The sequence below is a fragment of the Lolium perenne genome, chromosome 1 (assembly GCF_019359855.2).
Source record: "Lolium perenne isolate Kyuss_39 chromosome 1, Kyuss_2.0, whole genome shotgun sequence".
In the NCBI taxonomy this organism is placed as follows: Eukaryota; Viridiplantae; Streptophyta; class Magnoliopsida; order Poales; family Poaceae; genus Lolium; species Lolium perenne.
The window spans coordinates 249,825,507-249,848,306 of record NC_067244.2 but is presented as its reverse complement, the minus strand read 5'-3'; the positions used below and the strand labels follow the sequence as shown (position 1 = coordinate 249,848,306).

At 44.5% G+C, this 22,800-nt stretch overlaps 1 protein-coding gene and 1 pseudogene across 1 annotated transcript; both read right to left on the bottom strand.

The window, feature by feature from the left end:
* Positions 1-16,865: 16,865 nt before the first annotated feature.
* On the bottom strand, positions 16,866-18,974 carry LOC127327595 (probable F-box protein At4g22060). Its single transcript, XM_051354370.1, has 2 exons — positions 18,828-18,974; positions 16,866-18,410 (listed from the first exon to the last, which is right to left on the bottom strand). The coding sequence occupies exon 2, from the start codon at positions 18,403-18,405 to the stop codon at positions 17,173-17,175; it is 1,233 nt and encodes a 410-aa protein (XP_051210330.1). The 5' UTR covers positions 18,406-18,410; positions 18,828-18,974; the 3' UTR covers positions 16,866-17,172.
* Positions 18,975-20,326: 1,352 nt separating this feature from the next.
* Positions 20,327-21,530, bottom strand: LOC127339606 (probable F-box protein At4g22060; annotated as a pseudogene).
* Positions 21,531-22,800: the final 1,270 nt, after the last annotated feature.

Here is a 22,800-nt window from a genome sequence, read left to right as displayed (position 1 = left end):
GGGCGTGGATATTTGCCGGCACCGCTGGAAACTGCCGAACTGGGTGTTCCTTCAGGGCCTGGTCTGACACTGCTTTGAGAACCGATTCCTGCAAGAACGCGACTCGACCCAAGCAACCAAACGGGTAGAAAATTGCTAGCCAGATGCGGCCAAGAAGCATTCAGCCTACCAAACGCGCCCTATGCTTTCCATCGGCTGTGGATACCATGACCTTGAATACCAGGCGTGCGGTTACTTGACGAAGCAACCATAACTGCAAGCTATGTTGACGGAATTTTTGTTGACTTTGACTGGCGCTCTACACACCACGAGCAACCTCGTGATAACCCTTTGATTTGGTTCTTTTTCTCATCTTCAATATGGCTGATGATGGTGATGATAAATTTGACAGACTGCATCATGATTAGGTGAGTAGTACTAATAAAGAATCAGAGATCTAACAATGCTAACGTGGGCGCGGGAGTAGTTAATAGCGATTTCTATTTTCGTGCCCTCGGTTCCTTAGTTGTGCTCAGTTTTCCCCAGCTTCTTAGTTTTTCCTCAGTTTTCCCCAAGTCCTTGTTTGAAACCCGCAGAAGCAGCTCCGACGGCAGGAATCCGTTAAGTTGACCGTTCCGTGCTGACGAGTGGGGTCGTGTTGTTTGTGGGGTCGCGTCGTGTGGGGCTGGTAGGAAGGAACCGTGGGATAGGACGAGACCATGTTTGTGTGGCCGTAGCGTGTGGGGCCATAGCGTGTGGAGCCGTGTGGGTCTGGGACGTGGGCACGAGTGGTTTCTGTCTTTTTCGCCCAGATTAGCAGTTTTCAATGTACCTTTTTCCTCTCTCTCGCTCGATCTCATTCCTATTTGATAGCCCAAATTGGTAGCAAATCTAGAGCAGCTTCTCCTTCTGTTTTTTAACGCCATTTATTTCTTTATGCCTTCGTTTTTACCCAATCAGGTAGGAAATCTAGGGCACAAATCCAGAGAAAATATAGGATAAGCTTGCATAGAGCAGCCAACATAGCATAGATATATTCACGACAGATCCAACAGTAGTACCGATAGAACCCTACAACATAAGCTACATTTTACATGAATTTAAGCTGCTCTACAGATAGAGCAGTCACATACAGAGAGTGCAGTAGGCATGTTCAACGCCTCCAGGTTGCGCCTGTGACTCGCCTGGAGGTTGCGCAGGTGAATCCCAAGTGCTTTGTGTTTGGCCATGAACGCATGCACGTTCACCGTCGTTCCAACTCTAGCGCCGCATCTGCCAATGGATTCAGCATGGTTCACCAGGCAGTTGAAGTCGGTGGCTGATAACCCACAAGTATAGGGGATCGCAGCAGTCTTCGCGGGTAGTATAACCCAATTTATTGATTCGACACAAGGGGAGACAAAGAACACTTGGAAGCCTTAACAGCGGAGTTGTCAATTCAGCTGCACCTGGAAACAGACTTGCTCGCAAGAGTTTATCAGTAGTAACAGTTTTATAGCAGTAGTGAAATAACAGCAGCAGAGTAACAGAGACATCAGTAGTGATTATAGTAAACAGCAGGATTAAAATACTGTAGGCACGGGGACGGATAACGGGCGTTGCATGGATGAGAGAAACTCATGTAACAATCATAGCAGGGCATTTGCAGATAATAATAAAACGGTGTCCAAGTACAAAGCAATCAATAGGCATGTGTTCCAATTATAGTCGTACGTGCTCGCAATGAGAAACTTGCACAACATCTTTTGTCCTACCAGCCAGTGGCAGCCGGGCCTCAAGGGAATCTACTGGATATTAAGGTACTCCTTTTAATAGAGTACCGGAGCAAAGCATTAACACTCCGTGAACACATGTGATCCTCATGTCACTACCATCCCCTCCGGTTGTCCTGATTCTTGTCACTTCGGGGCCATTGGTTCCGGACAGCGACATGTGTATACAACTTGCAGGTAAGACCATAAACAATGCATATCATGATGAAATAATAACATGTTCAGATCTGAGATCATGGCACTCGGGCCCTAGTGGCAAGCATTAAGCATAACAAGTTGCAACAATATCATCAAAGTACCAATTACGGACACTAGGCACTATGCCCTAACAATCTTATGCTATTACATGACCAATCTCATCCAATCCCTACCATCCCCTTCGGCCTACAGCGGGGGAATTACTCACACATGGATGGGGGAAACATGGCTGGTTGATGGAGAGGCGTCGGTGGTGATGATGGCGATGATCTCCTCCAATTCCCGTCCCAGCGGAGTGCCAGAACGGAGACTTCTGGCTCCCGAGACGGAGTTTCGCGATGTGGCGGCGTTCTGGAGGCTTTCTGGCGACTTCGACTTCTCCCCGTGCGTTTTTAGGTCGAAGGCAATAAGTAGTCCGAAGGAGGGCGTCGGATGCCGGCCGAGGCCGCCACACCATAGGGCCGCGCGGGCCCCTCCTGGGCCGCGCCAGCCTATGGTGTGGGGCCCTCGGGCCTCCACCTGGCTTGCCCTTCTGGATCCGCCAATATTCTGGGAAAATAGGACCTTCTGCATAAATTCCGAGGATTTTCCTGAAAGTTGGATTTCTGCACAAAAACGAGACGCCAGAGCAATTCTGCTGAAAACAGCGTTAGTCCGTGTTAGTTGCATCCAAAATACACAAATTAGAGGCAAAACAATAGCAAAAGTGTTCGGGAAAGTAGATACGTTTTGGACGTATCAACTCCCCCCAAGCTTAGCTTATTGCTTGTCCTCAAGCAATTCAGTTAACAACTGAGCGATAAAAGAACTTTCACGAACACATTTGCTCATATGATGTATATATTCTCATGCTATGGCTAACACTTAGGCAGTTCATAATGAGATGCATACAAATAAGATCATCTAACAGCTATGTCAATCATGGAGAGGTACCAACAATTAATAATAAGCATCATGAATCATGTCTATAAGCAGGATTGCAATGTTCATAAGAGAGTATGATAAAGTGGTATCTCGCTTGCCCATATTTGATTAGCAAAACATAAATGCTCAGGCACCTCTGAAGTTCATAGAAAGACTAGAAGTAGTGATTGTCAAAGATAAAAGCATCAAAATTATACCACAATCAATCATATTTTGGGACAAGCATATTATACTAAGAATGACAGTTGTGCTCTCAAGATAGTGCTCAAAGAAAGAATGGAGACACAACACAAAAGTAAAAGATTGACCCTTCACAGAGGGAAGCAGGGATTAACATGCGCTAGAGCTTTTCATTTTTTTAAAACATGAGTAAAGTTATTTTAAGAGGTGTTTGTTGTTGTCAACGAATGGTAATGGGTACACCAACTACCTCGCCAACCGGACTTCCAAGAGCGGCTCCCATGAATTATTTTTATGTTTATGTGGCACTCCTTCCAACCTTTCTTTCACAAACCATGGCTAACCGAATCCTCGGGTGCCTGCCAACAATCTCATACCATGAAGGAGTGCCTTTTTATTTTAGTTTTATTATGATGACACTCCCCCCAACCTTTGCTTACACAAGCCATGGCTAACCGAATCCTTCGGGTGCCGTCCAACAATCACATACCATGGAGGAGTGTCTATTTAGGTTAATTAATTCGGGATTGGGAATCCCATTGCCAGCTCTTTTTGCAAAATTATTGGATAAGCGGATGTGCCACTAGTCCATGATGAAAGTCCGTCAAAAGTAAATGACAAGGTTGAAAGTTAAACACCACATACTTCCTCATGAGCTATGAAACATAAACACAAATTGAGAAGTATTTTGAAGGTTTTAAAGGTAGCGCATGAGAATTTACTTGGAATGGTTTGAAATGCCATGCATAGGTATTTATGGTGGACACTTTGGAACAACTTGGTTTTCAGGTGTTTGGAAGCACGAGCAGCGTTCCCGCTCAGTACAAGTGAAGGCTAGCAATATACTGGGGAGCGACAAATCAAGAGAGCGATGAATCATCATAATCATGCTTGCGGCAAAATAAATTAACGGAGGCATAAAAGTGATACAAGAATTCTGAAGCAATATAAATCATCGAGGCTTAATTGACTTTTGTTCAGTCATATGCATGCACGAGCATGTGCCAAGTCGATATAAATGAATTATTCAGAGGAGGATACCACAATGCCATACCTACTTATGAATAAAACAATGCAAGCAAACATCCATGACATGCTACTCATATTAATAAATTGGAGCTAAACATGAGAGATCATGAACTACTAGACTTTCTTAAATGACATATACCTCACATGAATCAACTAAGCATGCTCACATGGATGAGTATATGTACAAAAATGAAAACAAATAGAGTTCATACCAGCCTCTCACCACAATCCAATTGTCGTAGATCGTCATTATTGCCTTTCACTTGTGTAGCTTGGATAATATGAAATGAAAACCACGCTCCAGCCACCGAAGACCATTGAACTCATGATGAACTTTACAAACCAAAGAAGAACAGCAAATATTTTTGGTGTTTTCGAATCGGAAACAAGAACAAAAGGAAACAAGCAAACAAAGCAAAATCTTTTTGGGTTTTCTTATAGCAAACCAACGATAGCAAATAAAGCGAAATAAATGCAAGAAACCAAAGCAAACAAATGATGAAGAGAAACAACAGAATTTTTTTTGGTCTTTTTGTGTTTTAGGAAAGAAACAAAGCAAAAACAAGAAAATGGCAAACTAGAAAACTCACATAAACACAAAGCAGTAGAAATTCGTCAAACTTGACAGCTGTACAGTATTCGATTTTTAAGAAATTCTTCCACTGCTCAAATCGAAAAGTGTTCAACTAATGAAAGTTAGATAACAACCTGGGGAACATGCACAAAAATTGGCTTCGCAAAATACTGTTCTGGCTATTTTTGGAAAAAATTTCGGTAACAGTCCAGAATCTGTTTTCAGGCAGCACTTCCCCAAATATCATCTCCCTCTCATTAGAAAACCACTCAAAGCAACTAAACAAGTATGTACAAGTATCCAGCAACCATAATATGCAAAGAATGAGTGATGCCGGTATACCTCCCCCCAAGCTTAGGCTTTTGGCCTAAGTGGAGTTCAATCCCATCAGGCCATGAGGTAGCATCTCCGTAGTACGACGAAGATGGATCATATTCCGGGTATGTGCTAGAAGAAGCACCCGGATACGTGACGGTGTAGTCGTAGGAGGGCTCGGCGTCTTCGGAGTCATGCTGCTGGTGGAAGTCTTGTATCTTCATATTTTCCTCCACCTCCTCCTTAGTGCGCGACCATCGTTGCCTGTCAATACTGAACAAACCTGGCTGGGGAAGAGGAATTTCCTTCTCATCCCCGTCAGCAAACAACATTCTATAGACCATATTATCTAAAGTGGAATTAGCGGTAACAAAATGATGGCTTTTCATAGCAGCAATATCAAGCCTCCTAGGGGTTAATGACACATCATTAGAATCAAGAGGAAGTCTCAAATGTGTTAAAATGCGCAATGCAATAGTTCCTCCAAAAATAGGCCCCCTGTTAGACAGGCGGCGAGCAATAAGAGAACCAAGATGATATGATGTCTGTCCAGTAAGTGCAGCATTCAAGAAAGCAAGATGGTAGCTAGAAATATTGCTAGTGTTCTCCCTACCAAGAATGCTAGTAGCAGTGTAATAGGCAAAATACTTAATGGCGGGGAGTTGGATGTTCCTTATCTTGCCACGCTGAATGGTGCGACAATCATCATCGGTGATCCCTCGATAGAGCTCCAACAGGTCCCGGGGGTTGTCATCAATCCTCCTTGATGTACCTACAGGGGCAATATCCAATGCACGACAAAATTCTTCCAATTCCATAGTAACAGGATTACCATAGATCTTGAATGCAACTGTCGGCCCATATTGCCTGTTATGGAACTTGAAGCTCTCGACGAAGATTTTGGTGAGCATGTAGTATTGCTCCCTTTCATCTCCCACGTAGGCGGCTAAGCCCGCCCTGTTGACGAGGGTGAAGAAATCATCCAATATCCCTGCATTTCTCAGAAAATCATAGCATGGAAAAGACGAAGCATTAGGAGCCCCATTGTCTTCCTCGGGCGCGAAGCTTGGCGCGATGATATCCTCATTGTAGGATCGCCTAAGTCGGGTGGCGGCCCTAGAAGGTCTCCCGGTGCTGGTTGTTCCCCTCTGAAACAATTCTCCAAAGTTGAACTTCTTCATCTTCCTTTTCTGAAATTTTTCAACAAGTGATATAAAACTTGATTTGGTGACATATAATCAAGGGGAACTACTATAGGAACTTGTTAGAGTACTAATCATGCATCAAAACTAGTTTATACAACTTAGAATAAGCATTCAAGCTCACTAAACATGTTACCTACAGCAGCAAAATATTCAAGATATACTCAACCAAACAAAATTCTACTTGGATAATCGGAGGAGTCACATACCGGAGAGCAAATGTGCCAAATTTCAGACAGAAATTTGGGCTGAGCAAAGAGATCGAAAAATCCTGAGCTCTTGAGCAAAAACGCGAGTGAGAGAAAGCTGGTGTTGATTTTTTTGGGAGAGAGAAGAGTCTGGGAGGAAGAGATGCTACAGTGGGGCAAAGGGGGGCCCACACGCCAGGGTGGCGCGCCCCCCTTCCAGGCCGCGCCAGCCTGTGGGGTGCCACCCTGGGGTGCCCCACAGGTCATCCTCTGGTGCTCCCAGGTGCATTTTCGAAAAATAGGACCAACGGTATAATTTTTGTGAATTTTTGAAAACTTTGAAAAATGCACATTTCTGGGTATTAAGTTTATTATTACTGGCCAGGAAAATTTTTGAAATCTCTAATTAACTAAGGAACTTTGCAAATCAAAAGTGCTACAGCAAGTAAGACAAGTGGAGGGAGAAAGAGATGTTGTTTACCTCCTCTATGCATATAAAATGTATTTGTTAACAAGGTTGATCAAGTCTTGCCACCAAATAAATTTTACATAGCATATGAAGAAATAAACCTCAAATCAATCATGTTACCTTGAATTGTATTGATATGGATCCAATCATAAGATTTTGATATCCTTCTTTAGGCTCATATATAGGATAATCAATAGTTCCAATTTTGATAGTTCTCACATTAGAAATAGTATTGACTCTGCATACTTTATCAATCCTCTTGGGGAAATAGACGGTATGCTCCTTATCATCAACATTAAAAGTAACCTTTCCTTTATTGCAATCAATAACAGCCCCTGCGGTGTTAAGAAAAGGTCTCCCAAGAATAATAGACATATTATCATCTTCAGGCATTTCCAACACAATAAAATCAGTTAATATCAAGCAGTTATTAGTAACTTGAACAGGAACATCCTCACATATACCAACAGGGATAGCAGTAGATTTATCAGCCATTTGCAAAGATATATCAGTAGGTATCAACTTATCTAAGTAAAGCCTCTTATAAAGAGAAAAAGGCATAACACTAACACCGGCTCCCAAGTCACATAAAGCAGTTTTAACATAATTATTCTTAATAGAACAAGGAATAGTAGGTATACCTGGGTCGCCCAGCTTCTTCGGCACTTTGCCATTGAAAGAGTAATTAGCAAGCATAGTGGAAATTTCCTCATTGGGGATTTTCCTTTTGTTAGTAACAATATCTTTCATATACTTTGAATAAGGAGGCAATTTAATAGCATCAGTCAAAGGGATTTACAAGAATAAAGGTTTCATCCAATCACAAAATTTATTATAGTGTTCTTCTTCCTTTGATTTTAGTTTCTTAGCAGGAAAAGGCATTTGCTTTTGTACCCAAGGTTCCCTTTCATTACAATGTTTCTTAGCAATAAAATCTTCTTTAGTATACTTTTTATTTTTAGCATGCTTTTCAGGTTCATCTTCAACTTCTTCTTTATCAGAGGCATCATTCTTATCATTATCATTATCATTATCATGTTCATCTCCACTTTCAGTTTCAGTATCAGAAATAGAAATACTATTAGGATCATTAACAGGTTCAGAGGATTCTACAACATTTTTATGTTTCTTCTTCTTTTTCTTCTTAGAAGGAGCACTAGGTTCAATGCGTTGATAATCTTGTTCAATTCTTTTGTCCCTTCAGGATATAGAGGATCCTGGGTAGAGACACCACCTCTAGTTGTTACTTCATAAGCATGTTTCTCTTTAGAATTATTACTTAGCAAGTCATTTTGCACTTTAGTGAGTTGATCAATTTGAGTTTGAATCATTTGAAAATGTTTAACAAGCATCTTAACATCATTGGAGGTTCTCTCCACAATATCATGCAAATTGCTAATAGCTTGAGAATTTTCCATTAGATGATTCTCTACTCTCATATTAAAATTTTCTTGCTTAACAATATAATTATCAAACTCATCTAAGCATTGCGCAGGAGGTTTTGAATACGGAATATCTTCCCTAGTAAAGCGTTGAAGGGAGTTTACCTCAATCATGGGTGCAAGGGGAATTATCTCACATATATCTTCTATGGGAGGTAGATTTTTCACATCTTCGGATTTAATACCTTTCTCCTTGAGAGACTTCTTAGCTTCCCTCATATCTTCATCATTAAATTCAATTAAACCCCTCTTCTTCAATATTGGCGTTGGAGTTGGTTCAGGTGTATTCCAATCATCATGATTCCGGCTTATTCTAGCCAATAATTCTTCAGCTTCGTCTGGAGTTCTTTTCCTGAAAACACAACCAGCACAACTATCCAAATATGCTCTAGATTCAATGGTTAGTCCACTATAAAATATATCAAGTAGATCATTCTTTTCTAAATCATGTCCAGGTCGAGCTCTGATAAGAGAACAAAATCTTGCCCACGCCTCAGGCAATTTTTCTTCATCTCCCTGGTCAAACCTATAAATTTTCTGTAGAGCAATATGTTGAGCACTAGCAGGAAAGTATTTCCGAAAGAAAACATCACGCAAATCAGTTGGACTTTTAATAGAACCAGGAGGCAAATTATTATACCAAGTTTTAGCATCATCCTTTAATGAGAAAGGAAAATTTTTAATGACAAAGTAAGTACGCATCTTGTCATCATCAGAAAACAAGCTACTCATAGAAGAAAGTTCAATCATGTGCTCTACAGCACTTTCTTTTTCAGTACCACAAAAGGGTGCTTTCTCTACAATAGCTATATGAGATAGATCAAGAGAAAAATCATAATCTTTATCCTTAATGCATATAGGAGATGTGGCAAATTTAGTATCAGGTGATAGCTTATGTCTAACAGTATATTGTGTGAGAAACTTTTTAATGTTTCTTGCATCAGCAGTAGCATTGCATCTATTAATAAGATCATCATTAAGCTCCACATAATCTTCATCAGGATCATCACTAGAATAATCAAGTTCAGGTGAATTAACAGGTGTAGTGACATTTTCATTAGGAGTTTCAGCATTTTCAATTTGTTTAGATCTAGCAATTGTAGCATCTAGAAGGGATCCCAATGAACCACTATCATCAAGCACAGCAGAAACATTATCAATATTATGAGAGTTTTCAGATTCAGCAGAAGTACCACCAAGAGAAGCTTGTGGCGGTGAAACAAGTTGACTTATCACAGATGGTGAATCAAGTGTAGCAAAGGTACTCAGAGTTGTACCTTTCCTTGTAGTGGATGGTAATATGGCGACTTTAGAATCGCGAGGTTTACCCATGATGGAGAATTTGCAGCGAACAATATCAATCCAAGTGAACTTCCAAATAAAGCTATGCTCCCCGGCAACGGCGCCAGAAAACAGTCTTGATAACCCACAAGTATAGGGGATCGCAGCAGTCTTCGCGGGTAGTATAACCCAATTTATTGATTCGACACAAGGGGAGACAAAGAACACTTGGAAGCCTTAACAGCGGAGTTGTCAATTCAGCTGCACCTGGAAACAGACTTGCTCGCAAAAGTTTATCAGTAGTAACAGTTTTATAGCAGTAGCAGTAGTGAAATAACAGCAGTAGAGTAACACAGACATCAGTAGTGATTATAGTAAACAGCAGCATTAAAATACTGTAGGCACGGGGATGGATAACGGGCGTTGCATGGATGAGAGAAACTCATGTAACAATCATAGCAGGGCATTTGCAGATAATAATAAAACGGTGTCCAAGTACAAAGCAATCAATAGGCATGTGTTCCAATTATAGTCGTACGTGCTCGCAATGAGAAACTTGCACAACATCTTTTGTCCTACCAGCCGGTGGCAGCCGGGCCTCAAGGGAATCTACTGGATATTAAGGTACTCCTTTTAATAGAGTACCGGAGCAAAGCATTAACACTCCGTGAACACATGTGATCCTCACGTCACTACCATCCCCTCCGGTTGTCCCGATTCTTGTCACTTCGGGGCCATTGGTTCCGGACAGCGACATGTGTATACAACTTGCAGGTAAGACCATAAACAATGCATATCATGATGAAATAATAACATGTTCAGATCTGAGATCATGGCACTCGGGCCCTAGTGACAAGCATTAAGCATAGCAAGTTGCAACAATATCATCAAAGTACCAATTACGGACACTAGGCACTATGCCCTAACAATCTTGTGCTATTACATGACCAATCTCATCCAATCCCTACCATCCCCTTCGGCCTACAGCGGGGGAATTACTCACACATGGATGGGGGAAACATGGCTGGTTGATGGAGAGGCGTCGGTGGTGATGATGGCGATGATCTCCTCCAATTCCCCGTCCCGGCGGAGTGCCAGAACGGAGACTTCTGGCTCCCGAGACGGAGTTTCGCGATGTGGCGACGTTCTGGAGGCTTTCTGGCGACTTCGACTTCTCCCCGTGCGTTTTTAGGTCGAAGGCAATAAGTAGTCCGAAGGAGGGCGTCGGAGGCCGGCCGAGGCCGCCACACCATAGGGCCGCGCGGGCCCCTCCTGGGCCGCGCCAGCCTATGGTGTGGGGCCCTCGGGCCTCCACCTGGCTTGCCCTTCTGGCTCCGCCAATATTCTGGGAAAATAGGACCTTCTGCATAAATTCCGAGGATTTTCCTGAAAGTTGGATTTCTGCACAAAAACGAGACACCAGAGCAATTCTGCTGAAAACAGCGTTAGTCCGTGTTAGTTGCATCCAAAATACACAAATTAGAGGCAAAACAATAGCAAAAGTGTTCGGGAAAGTAGATACGTTTTGGACGTATCAGTGGCGCGGAGCTTCCTGTTGCAGAAGGGGCACTTGTAAATGCCTCGAGCAAAGGGGCCATCGTAATGGCCGGACTGCAGCCTCCTGAGGACGTGAGGAGTCTTGGTGTGGAAGGACTCGTCGTCTCTATCGACATTGCTGCTCTGCACCTATCACGTAGCACCAAAGATCGTGCAAAAAACACGGAGTCAATTGCAACGATGATGGAACAGAGAGTGAACAAAGATCATGCATGATAATATGGGCTCGAAAAAAAAGAGGTAGCCTCAGTTACATTGGACACACTTATATCCAGGATTTGAGTGAGTAAACAAAAGATCATGCACAACAAATTTGTATACACCAATTGTTTACTGACCAAACCCCGAATCAATTTGTGCCCAAATATTCATCATCATCGGCACAAATCTTAAACAAAAGCAAATCACAAGCACTAATAACGCAAGATCTAACACAAAAGGATTGAACTAGGAACAGACGCACCCTAATAACGCTAGATCTAACACAAATGGATTGAACTAGGAACAGACGAACCCTAATAACGCTAGATCTAACACAAAAGGATTGAAATGGGATAAGAACAAGGGAGCAAAGGGTTACCTCCGGCTCGTCGTCGACGATGCTGGTGTCGTAGGGATTCTCCGGCGCGACGTACGGCACTGGTTCGTACGGGTCCCAAGCGACGGGGGCCTGGATGGGGGCCTGGACGGTGGCGGCGGCCGATGCGCCGGCGGCTACGTTGAAAGCAGCGACAGGGGCCTGGACGGGGGCAGCGGCCGATGCGCCGACGGCTACGTTGGAAGCAGCAACAGGGGCCTGGACGGGGGCAGCGGCCGATGCGCTGGCAATGGGCATCTCATTCTTGTCCATCGTCGGCGGTTTTCTTCGGGGTTTTTTCTTCGGTTGTGGAGAAGATGATGGGACATGAGAGGCGGTTGCAGTGAGAACGTGCGTCGAGGGAGAGAAAGAGGGGCTCTATAAAGACGAAGGTGGCGTGTACCGCAACACGTGTCCGCTATGCACGGCTGCAGCGTGCACCGCGACACGAGTCTAACCCTGGGACGTTTGGTGTACTCAGTTATAACCTCGGGCCTTATACATAAATTTTATCTGTACTCAGTTTTCCCATCGAGTACTTAGACTGGCAAGTGCAATATACTCACTTTTACCCTCAAGTAGCTGGTCAACAGAGAGTCAACAAATGAGATTAACATATCTAATTGAGGTATTTCATGCGCAAAAAAATTCAAAAAAAATAAAAACATAGTGGCACCTACTCATGGAGTCTTCCTACGCAACCTGCCACCAAGAAAACCTTAACAAACATATATAAATCAAGTTTTACCACAAATTACCATTTCTCAGAATCACTAGTGTAGCTATGAAGATGCATGATTTTCCACTCAAACCCCTTTGCAAAACATCTTCCCCAAAAACATAGTTTGTCTAAATGATGCCATAATTGTCACACTCATGTATATTTGAATTGCAAATAATTTGATGTAGCCCAATATGAATTATATTGTACAAAACACGCATTTTTCATTTTGTAATTATTTTTGTTTGAATCCCTTAGTCTATTTACTATTTATGTGCCCTTGGATTGTTTGTACTACTCAGTCTTGCCCTCAAGTTCTGTCACAAATACTCTCAGAAGCCCAAACTTATCCTGATTGGTTGAGCCGTTGTCACACGGATCGACTCCACGAACCGTTGATCAACTGATCTAACGGGCAGTATACCCCTCCCCGTCTCTTCGTGGCCACCCCTCTCTCTCTATGTCGGTGGATGCATTATTGTCACCCCTCTAACAATTATCAACTATCTTTCGCTTTCCTTTTTTCTTTTAAGGGATATAGTTTTGGCATATAGTTTCGGTAATTTGAAACGGCCCAAAAGTGGTATAATTTTGGTATAAACATGAGGCATACATATTTGCGGATTTCGGTGAATGCATTATTGTCACCCCTCTAACAATTATCAACTATCTTTCGCTTTCCTTTTTCTTTTAGGGGATATAGTTTTGGCATATAGTTTCGGTAATTTGAAATGGCCCAAAAGTGGTATAATTTCGGTATAAACATGAGGCATACATATTTGCGGATTTCGGTGAATGCATTATTGTCACCCCTCTAACAATTATCAACTATCTTTCGCTTTCCTTTTTCTTTTAGGGGATATAGTTTTGGCATATAGTTTCGGTAATTCGAAACGGCCCAAAAGTGGTATAATTTCGGTATAAACATGAGGCATACATATTTACGGATTTCGGTGAATGCATTATTGTCACCCCTCTAACAATTATCAACTATCTTTCGCTTTCCTTTTCTTTTAGGGGATATAGTTTTGGCATATAGTTTTGGTAATTTGAAACGGCCCAAAAGTGGTATAATTTTGGTATAAACATGAGGCATACATATTTGCGGATTTCGGTGAATAGATTATTGGGAGCCCTAGATTATTTGTCACCCCTCTAACAATTATTGGGAGCATTCCAATATAGTTGGTAATTTCGGTGAATGCACACACTAACTATGAAAACAACTATAAGTACATGTAACTGAATAATGAATTTGTAACAAGGTATCCCTTGTAACAACTTCTAGCGCCTGGTGAGCAATGATAAGAATCCGATCGCAATTATACAACAGAAAAAACAACCAACCGTCAGATTAGCTTTCTTCTTCAACTCGATTAGCTGCCTTAACTGCTTGTTCATTTTCTTCAGTTCTCCCTTCACTTCCACCAGTCCTGCATTGGGAGCATTAGGCATAATCGGGGCTCCTCTCTCCGCCGCATTCTCTACAGCAAGTCCTCCCCTCCCAAATTGCGCTCCCCAATAGCGCCAATTGATTCCTGCAATTGAAGCCACTGAACGTACACATCGATCCACTCGAAATGCCTGCATTTCTTCAGGATCTGAAAACAACAACGGGAACCCTAAATCCCAAATTCGAGGGAATAGAAAGAAAATCGAGAGAAAACAGAGAAATTGGAGCGAGATCTAACCTTATCCCCCTCTCTATATGGCAAGCTCTCGCATGCAAGGAACTCACGTCCACGGTTGCCGTTTTCGTCCGTCTTACAGATCGACCGCTTCAGAGGCTCCTGGCATGGGCAGTCAGGGCATCTTGTCAAAGGCATGGGCCCATACTGCGGCCTTGAAGAACGGGAGGTCGAAGAGAAACTAGACATCACCCGCCTGCCGGAGAAGGGCTGCCGCTGGCGGAGAAGAAGAACAATGGGGCGCAGGGAAAGAAAGGGGAAGCAATGGCACGGGCACGGGCGCGGGGCTGGCTCGGGCTCCCATTTTGCAACGGTCACCTGGGTAAGCTGTGGGTCCGGCGCACTAACATGGACAAGTTGTGGGTCCCACGATGATCTGGATAAGTGAAGACGTGTCCACTGCGGGGCACCAACAGCGGCCCCACTTGCCAGCACCAACCAACGTCAACTAAACGGGAATCCTCCGTCCGAGCTCCTTCAGCGGATTTCACACAAGGTCTTGGGGAAAACTGAGGAAAAACTAAGGGGCTGGGGAAAACTGAGCACAACTAAGGAGCCAGGGGCACGAAAATAGAAATCCCTAGTTAATAGTACTAATACTTAGCTTTGTTTGTTCTTTGGAAGAAGCCAAAGGATCAGATACTGGAATTTGCGGAATTTGCGACTGCGCGGATCCAAAGCCTAGAAGTGATGAATGCTCACGCGCACAATGGATCGCTCCGTCGGTTATCGTGCGCGGAAAAAATTCGGTTGGCCGCCAGATGGACTGGTTGATGATAAACTTATCTTCTATCTAGATGCGATCTAGATGTTGTCGATGATGGGAATCCCATCCAGATGACGAAATCCAATCGTCGCACTTCACACAGACGGCACCAATTGATGAGGGGTCACCTCACCAATGCCTACAAATTGTAGATTTGGGTTTCGGGAAAAAGTGACGATGGAGATTCCAACAGCGATATTGGGCACATGATATACCCAGCTTCAGGTCCCCTCGGTGGAGGATCCTCATGTGCTGCTAGCAATCTAGTATATGATCACAAATATGTTTATAGTTGGCCGTTGTAGACGGAACTATGTTGTCTATCTCCTATATCTTGATATATTGTCTATCTGCCTCTCTCCTATCGGGTGCCCTGACTAGCTTTATATATGCAACCAGCCTGTTATAAAAGCGACAAGCAAATAACGAAGAACGAAACAAGAACACACGCAGGGGACACAGGATTTAACGTGGAAAACCCCTTCCAACACAGAAGGGGAAAAAACCACGAGCGCCAGCCAGCAAAACTTCACTATATCGGGAGGTGTTTACAAACGTCGTGGGTTATCTTATAATCTGATGAACCCTAGCCGGCGGCTTACAAGATGTATATATAGGCGGTGCCAACGATCCGTACCGTACCGGGGGGGGCTGCCGCCCCCCCCCCCCCCCCCCCGCACCCCCCGCAGGCGTCCCTGTAGGGCGACGGGCCTCGCTCCGCTCGTCAGAAGTTAGCCTCCCTTTAGTATATGAATTTGGATCACAATACAACACAGCCTAGGGTTTTACAAAAGTCCTAGTCGACTACTTCTTCGGGTTGCCTTTTTCGGCCTTCTCCATATTGGACCAAGACGGGTATAATAATAATGGGTAGCCGAAAGGTATGCCCATGACACTGTGTGCTTCACTAATTATGAAAACCACACAAATAAAGTAGTAATTTGCTAGAACACTTACTCCCTTGAGTACTCCACTTCAATTCATCTCAGTTTAATTTATTGCACTTTAATTTTCATGTACTAGTTTTACTTCTTGCATTTTAATTTCAGCATTTATAGTTTCATCGTAAAACATCTTCACACAAACACCATAGATCCTAACTTTACATAAAAGTCTATATAAGTGTGATATAGGGCTTTAGAGAATAGTTAGTTTACCCTCAACCAGTAAACGTGAACTAGTAAACGTGAACTAGCCAGACTACACAAGCCCAATGCACATCTTGACAAAAATAAATCACATAGTAAGACAAAGTGCAAAGGTAAGAAGTTTAGGATACTTTTGAACACATAGCTTTCAAATTTAGAAACAACAATCACGCTATTGTTGCATTCGTGAATTATGCGGATATAGATGAAACACATAATCTTTACTGTGGATCGAGCAGTCGGAAATTATGCTGGTAAGAAACAGTTACTTTAGGAAACCTGTGCAAAGTAACTGAGTTTTAATTTTATATAAATGTGTTCATCCATGTCAGAAGCTTTTATGTGAGCAAAGTTTCCTTCCAACTGAAAATAACTATCTTACCTTCCAAACTATCTATCATGGATAGTAGATTCAGTGGTTTCAGTAGAAGTAATTGAAACCTTGTTTTGAATTAGAACTTCTCAGGTTAATCCTGAATCCTCAGGAAGTTCTAAGTAGTTTCATTGCTTTCTATTCCAACTTTTCTATGAACAGTAAATAATATTCAACTGCATAGATAATAACCACCTCCATGGGCAGATCATCCTTGGTGATGATACACATGAAGCTTGTGCTTGCAAAGTCCTCATATACTCCAGACTCGATCAAATGAGGAGGTATATATCTGTCTATGCACGTAAGTGCCTTGTAAACACCACGGGAAGGGTTTTTTACATTACACATTATAGCATCAACTGGTAAACCTTTTTTTTAAATTTTGATACCCAAGGCAACTTGTAATGTGGCTTCACTCCATGAGAATAAATACCTTTAGATACTCCAAAATCAACAGGAACGATGGGAGAAATCAAGAATGGAGTAGACATAAACAAATTTATGCATTTGGTGCCATCACAGTAGTAGTAAGTAGTAACCACCGCAATAACTTACAAGCACTGATGCACGGCACTTAAAAGAGTAACAAAGTTCAGATAAATACGCTACTAATGTATCTCATGGCAGGTTAGGGGAACAACTGAACACCATACCACCAGGGTCAGATAGATAATATGTTGACCAGCTTGCAACATAACTAGTGAACATTCAACATCTCTGCCGTTTTCAGATAACCTGGGACTGGGAGCAGCATGAATAGAAATATCAGACTAACAGTATAACTCCTCAACGGTCCTGAGGAAAGAGCCATACTGCCAGACGCATGTCATCGCCACGCTTCCATGAAATCTTTGAAAGAGCAGAACTGATAAAACGAAATCTCAGGTGATAGGTGCTGAAAGAAGTGTTCTCGCCCTCATAAGAATACTCCACACGATTCTCCTCATCATCATCCAAGAACAAGATGCTATCGCCTGGGATGTCATACTGAGACACGGACAAAGCCATGGAACACCTTCGCCCTAGAAACAGCAGCTGGTCATCCCCAACGGTCGTCACCTTGTCCCAACGTGAACGCTCGAAGTCAGCCTTGAATACCTCAAACTCGTTCCGTCGAGCCACGATTTCCCTATCCACTCCACGCTCAGGCACCTTGCACCAAATCGCCCTGCGAACCATCAGCAACGCCCCACGCGATTCAACTAGGTAGATCTTCTGGTTGTGCATCATGTTGTCATCGAACACAGCGTGATACCATGGGCACCGATCACCTTTGATGACTTGAGCTGTCTTAGAAACCTGTGGATCGCCAGTGTTATGGTCCTCGCTGATGTTCACCACAAGGAGGTTCTCGTCATCAGCAATGGCGTATAGCTTGCCCTGGTAGAATGCCATGTCTTCGAACCCCTTACACTCATCGTACGCTCGTACTGACCACGACAATGCCCCTGGCTTGCACATTAGAATCTGAGTGGTATGTCCGATGCCAACCAATGCAGCAACAAGGTTTGGCGAGCACATGATTAGCTTACTTATGTGCAGCTTGTGTGATTCATCACTGATGTGCATCCATGTAATGTAAGGGTCAGCAAATCTAGCCCTTCCATCATCTGAATCTGACCATTTAGCGACTGCATTTGGAGGCTGGAGGCGGATGCATGAGAGAGCAGGGAGCGTCATGGTGGCCCCGGAGAAGGGATCGACCAGGAAGCACCCGTTGTCGCGGGAGAAGACGAGCCAGTTCCCGCAGACGCTCTGGTACCCAGCGAAGCCGCAGCCAGGGAAGCGGAAGGGCTTGGTGTAGGGGAGGCTGTAGAAGGTGCCGTTGGGGAGCGCGAGCAGCGGCTGTGGCGGAGGAAGGGGCAGCCTCGCGGCGGCACGCCACTGTGGGCACACCGCGGCGAAGCGAGCACGGTCGACGTATGCGGGAAGCAGGCGGAGCACCAGGACGGCCAGGTCTTGCGGGATGGCCGACCAGGAAGGCGGTGGCTGCAAGTGCGGCTGCGTCTCCGGTGCCATTGGTCCTGCAAACAAGAGCCAAGCAGGCAATATTATCAGCCGACATATCATCCTACTCCGGCAAAGGCGCAAAGAATGACGAAGCAGCAAAAGTTTTCCCGCGGGGCGAAATCCTATTTTGAGGAGTTTTCCCGCGGAGAGGCATTCCGTCGAACATATTGTATGCACGGGCAGTGGAAACAGCGCCGACCAAGAGAGAAAGGGGGGAGTGACACCCCCAGAGCAAGAAACGGGTAAGACATAGCAGCATTGTCCCTCCGCATAGTCAATGCGTACAGCACCCTGGTGCGTCTGGCCAGCGGACGCGGCAGGAGCAGGCAGCCAAATCCCCCAGCGCAACCACCCAAATGCGCCATGATCCATGGCGGGAGCTAGCAGGAGGAAAGCGGGACGGTGCGTGAGGAGAAGGAAGAGGCGGGTACCTAGAGAGATCAGCGCCGTCCCGGTGTCGATGCTGCGGTCGGTTTGCCGTTCGCGCCGCCGCGCCGGTGAGTTGGTCGCTGCTGTCGTGCGGGAGTGGAGTGGAGTCTGGAGTGTGCCTTGCCTGTCTGCCCGAACGGGATCATGTAAGTGAGTGCAGCTGTGGATGTGTGCAGCCCAGGCCCAACCAATCTGTATGGGCTGTTCATTCACTGCAAAAGAAACGAAAGCTGGGACAATTATTTTTCAACGGAAAACTCACTTTACCATTTCGTGGAAGACTGGAAGAGAACCATATTATTGACTGATGTCGTGCCAGACGCGACAGGACTTTTTGCAAGACGCCACAGGAAAACTTGCTTCGCCAATGCATGGTTGGATGGCAGCATATATACCCCGTACATGAATCGTAAGCAAAAAGTCGGGGTTTCTAAATGGCTTTTCGAATTAACTTCGCGTATGTTTAAGGTCCACGACACAGAAACCATGGCTTGTCAGGTATAGCTCAGCACGTATGCATTGCATGCATGGAAGCTTGATTTATATCCCCTTCGATAAGTGAAAGGATTCAAGAAATACTCTGAAGCACTGAGTAGCTGGACGCCTGGATCTCCATGTTCGGTCAAACCACATGCACTCATGCAGCACAAGGTTCATCACATGTTGGATACCATCATCAGAAGATATGAACTTGAGTACGACACAGACCTAACAGTTACGGTCAGATACCACCAAGCCAAAGATAATACTAGCACATTTAGGATCTTCATCGGCACAATAGTCAGCACAGGATTTCGAAACCAATATGGTGCTAGCAGTTTTCGTAAAAGTAGTAACCACCACAATAAGCTCAGACAAGCACTGATGCACGGCACTGAACAGAGCAACAATGTTCGATCACTAATAGGGGCCAAGAAATTAGCTTTGATTGCAAAGGTAAAATACTCTGAAGCACCGACTAGCTGAATCTCCAAGTTCAGTCAAACCACACACGCAATCCAAGGTTCATCAAAAGTTAGATATGTTCACAGGATGGCAACTTGAGCATGAAACAATCTAACAATCTGGAATTCTAGTCACTACAGGGTGAGAAAGATCACCGTGCCATTGTCACCAAAAATAAAGACGAAGATACCACCATGCCTAAGATAGCACACATATAAGCAGCGATACATGTTTAGCATCATTCATCGCAAGAGAACTGATGCAGCTAATAGTATTCATAGTAGTAGGCAACGAACAGAATAAGTTCAGACAACCACTGATGCACAGCACTTTTTTTTTAACACCTGATGCACAGCACTTAACAGAGTAACAAAGTGCAGATAAATACTATTACTGCATGTCACGGCTTGTAGGGGAACCGCTGAACATCAATACCGCCACGGTCAGATATATAACATTAGCATGCGAGCAGCTTGCAAAATAACCGCTGAACAACAACATCAATCGGTCCTGAATAGCATGAATAGAAATATCAGACAAACAGTATAAATCCTCATCAGTCCTGAGGGAAGAGCCATACTGCCAGACGCATCTCATCGCCACGTTTCCATGAAATCTTTGAAAGAGCAGAACTGACAAAGCGATATCTCAAGTAATAGGTGCTGAAAGAAGTGTTCTCGTCCCCATAGGCATACTCCACACGATTCTCCTCATCATCATCCAAGAACAAGATGCTATCGCCTGGGATGTCATACTGAGACACGGACACGGCCCTGGAACACCTTCGCCCTAGAAACAGCAGCTGGTCATCCCCAACGGTCGTCACCTTGTCCCATCGTGAATGCTCCAAGTCAGCCTTGAATACCTCAAACTCGTCCGTCGAGCCACGATTTCCCCATCCACTAACTGGCACCAAATCGTCCTGCGAACCATAAGCAACGCCCCACGTGATTCAACCAGGTAGATCTTCTTGCAGAGCATAGTGCTGTCAAAACGAGCACAGCTGAATAAAGCCATGGGCGTCCATCACCTTTGATGACTTGACCAGTCTTAGAAACCTGTGGATCCCCAGTGTTATGGTCCTCGCTGATGTTCACGACAAGGAGGTTCTCGTCAGCAGCAATGGCGTAGAGTTTGCCCTGGTAGAACGCCATGTCTTCGAACCATTTACACCTATCGTACGCGCGTACTGACCACGACAAGGCCCCTGGCTGGCACATTAGAATCTGACTTACTGGTCCAACGCCAACCAATGCAGCAACAAGGTTTGGCGAGCACATGATTATCTTACTTATGTGAAGCTGCTTGTTTGATTCTCTCATATGCATCCATGTAGGGTAGACCAATTTATCTAAATCTATCCGTCCAGTGACCACATTCGGAAGCCGGAGACGGATGCACGAGAGAGCAGGGAGTGTCACGGTGGCCCTGGAGAAGGGGTCGACCAGGAAGCATCCGTCGTCGCGGGGGAAGACGAGCCAGTTGCCGCAGGCGCTCTGGTACCCGGCGAAGCCGCAGCCAGGGAAGCGAAAGGGTTTCATGTAGGGGAGGCTGTAGAAGGTGCCGTTGGGGAGTGCGAGCAGCGGGTGTGGCGGAGGAAGGGGCAGCCTCGTAGCGGCACGCCACTGTGGGCACACCGCTGCGAAGCGGGCACGGTCGACGTATGCGGGGAGCAGGCGGAGCACCAGGACGGCCAGGTCCAGTGGGATGGCCGACCATGACGGCGGTGGCTGCAAGTGCGGCCGCATCTCTGGCGCCATCGGTCCTGCAAACCAGAGCCAAGTAGGTAACAATATCAGCGAAAGATCAGTTAAGCAATTCCCTCGGTTGACAAAACAAACCTAGGAGGCTAGAATACTAGTGCAGATGGGGTACTGGGTTTTATTTGGAATTCAGAAATAACGGTTCAATATCATCTGGAAAGAAATCCCTAGTATCGAACGGAGTCTTAGATTGTGCGGGTAGATTAAGAAGGTTTCACTTTCAGCCTTTGACCTTGCGAAAAATAGGCACAACCATCCTTTTCCTGACAATTTGGATTTATTTGCGATCTGAATGATGCATGGTGTTCAGTATTTTGATACTACTAGGAAATATGCCCGCGCGTTGCGGCGGGTTTATTTTTAATTAAAATTTGATGCGATGTCTTGTTGATTTAATAAATGATGTTGTTGTCGTGTTTGTCACACACCCTGGGGTGGAATGGAACTCCTCTATTCCATTTGAAAATCGAAGGCGTTGCACAGGAAAACGATGGTGTGCCGATGGTGATTGCCGTCAGCGTAGCTCCGAAAACCGTCGTCATAGGACTATGCCGACGGTGACCCTCGGCATACAACCATCGGCAACGCTGCTCGCCGGCACAGCTATAACACAATCGGCATAGATAAACCATCGGCACAGCTCCGCTATGTCGTGTGTTAAAACTGGCCGTCGACATCGATGCGGTCGTTGGCGCGCCAGAGCTAACGGAGTCGGGCTAACGGCGGAGGAGCTTCGGCATAGCTCCAGGCCGTCAACACAGTGGCGTTTTCATGTAGTGCACCATTGTCCTCCTCCTTTCGTCGAGGACTATCTCCCCTTCTTTCCTTGCCTGCCGCTGTGACTTCTTACTTATTTTTTAAAAAAAACATTATGGTTATACTGAGTGGCGTATTGTGGCATGTGTGGTCAATTAACCACACAGGTTTCTGGCAAATCCTTTGTGTTTTGGTATAAAAATAATACAAACATATTTTAAAATAAGTCAAAACACATGTATTTAACATCATAGATTTAAAATGACAACATAGAGTTTAAGTTCTGCCTCCGCCACTGGTTATATATGTATATGAATTTAGATGAATTTGTGATATCCTGCTTTTGGTAGGAGGAACTACAACCACTCTTTTCATCAGAATCATATCCCGGATTCCCGGCTCAGTTTGTAACACCGGCCTAGTAGCACATGCTGATTCTATAGAAAGCCCCGTAGCGCAGCGATGCCAAAGTTTGGATTATTTTTTGCTGATTCTAGAGAAGGGCCGGTAG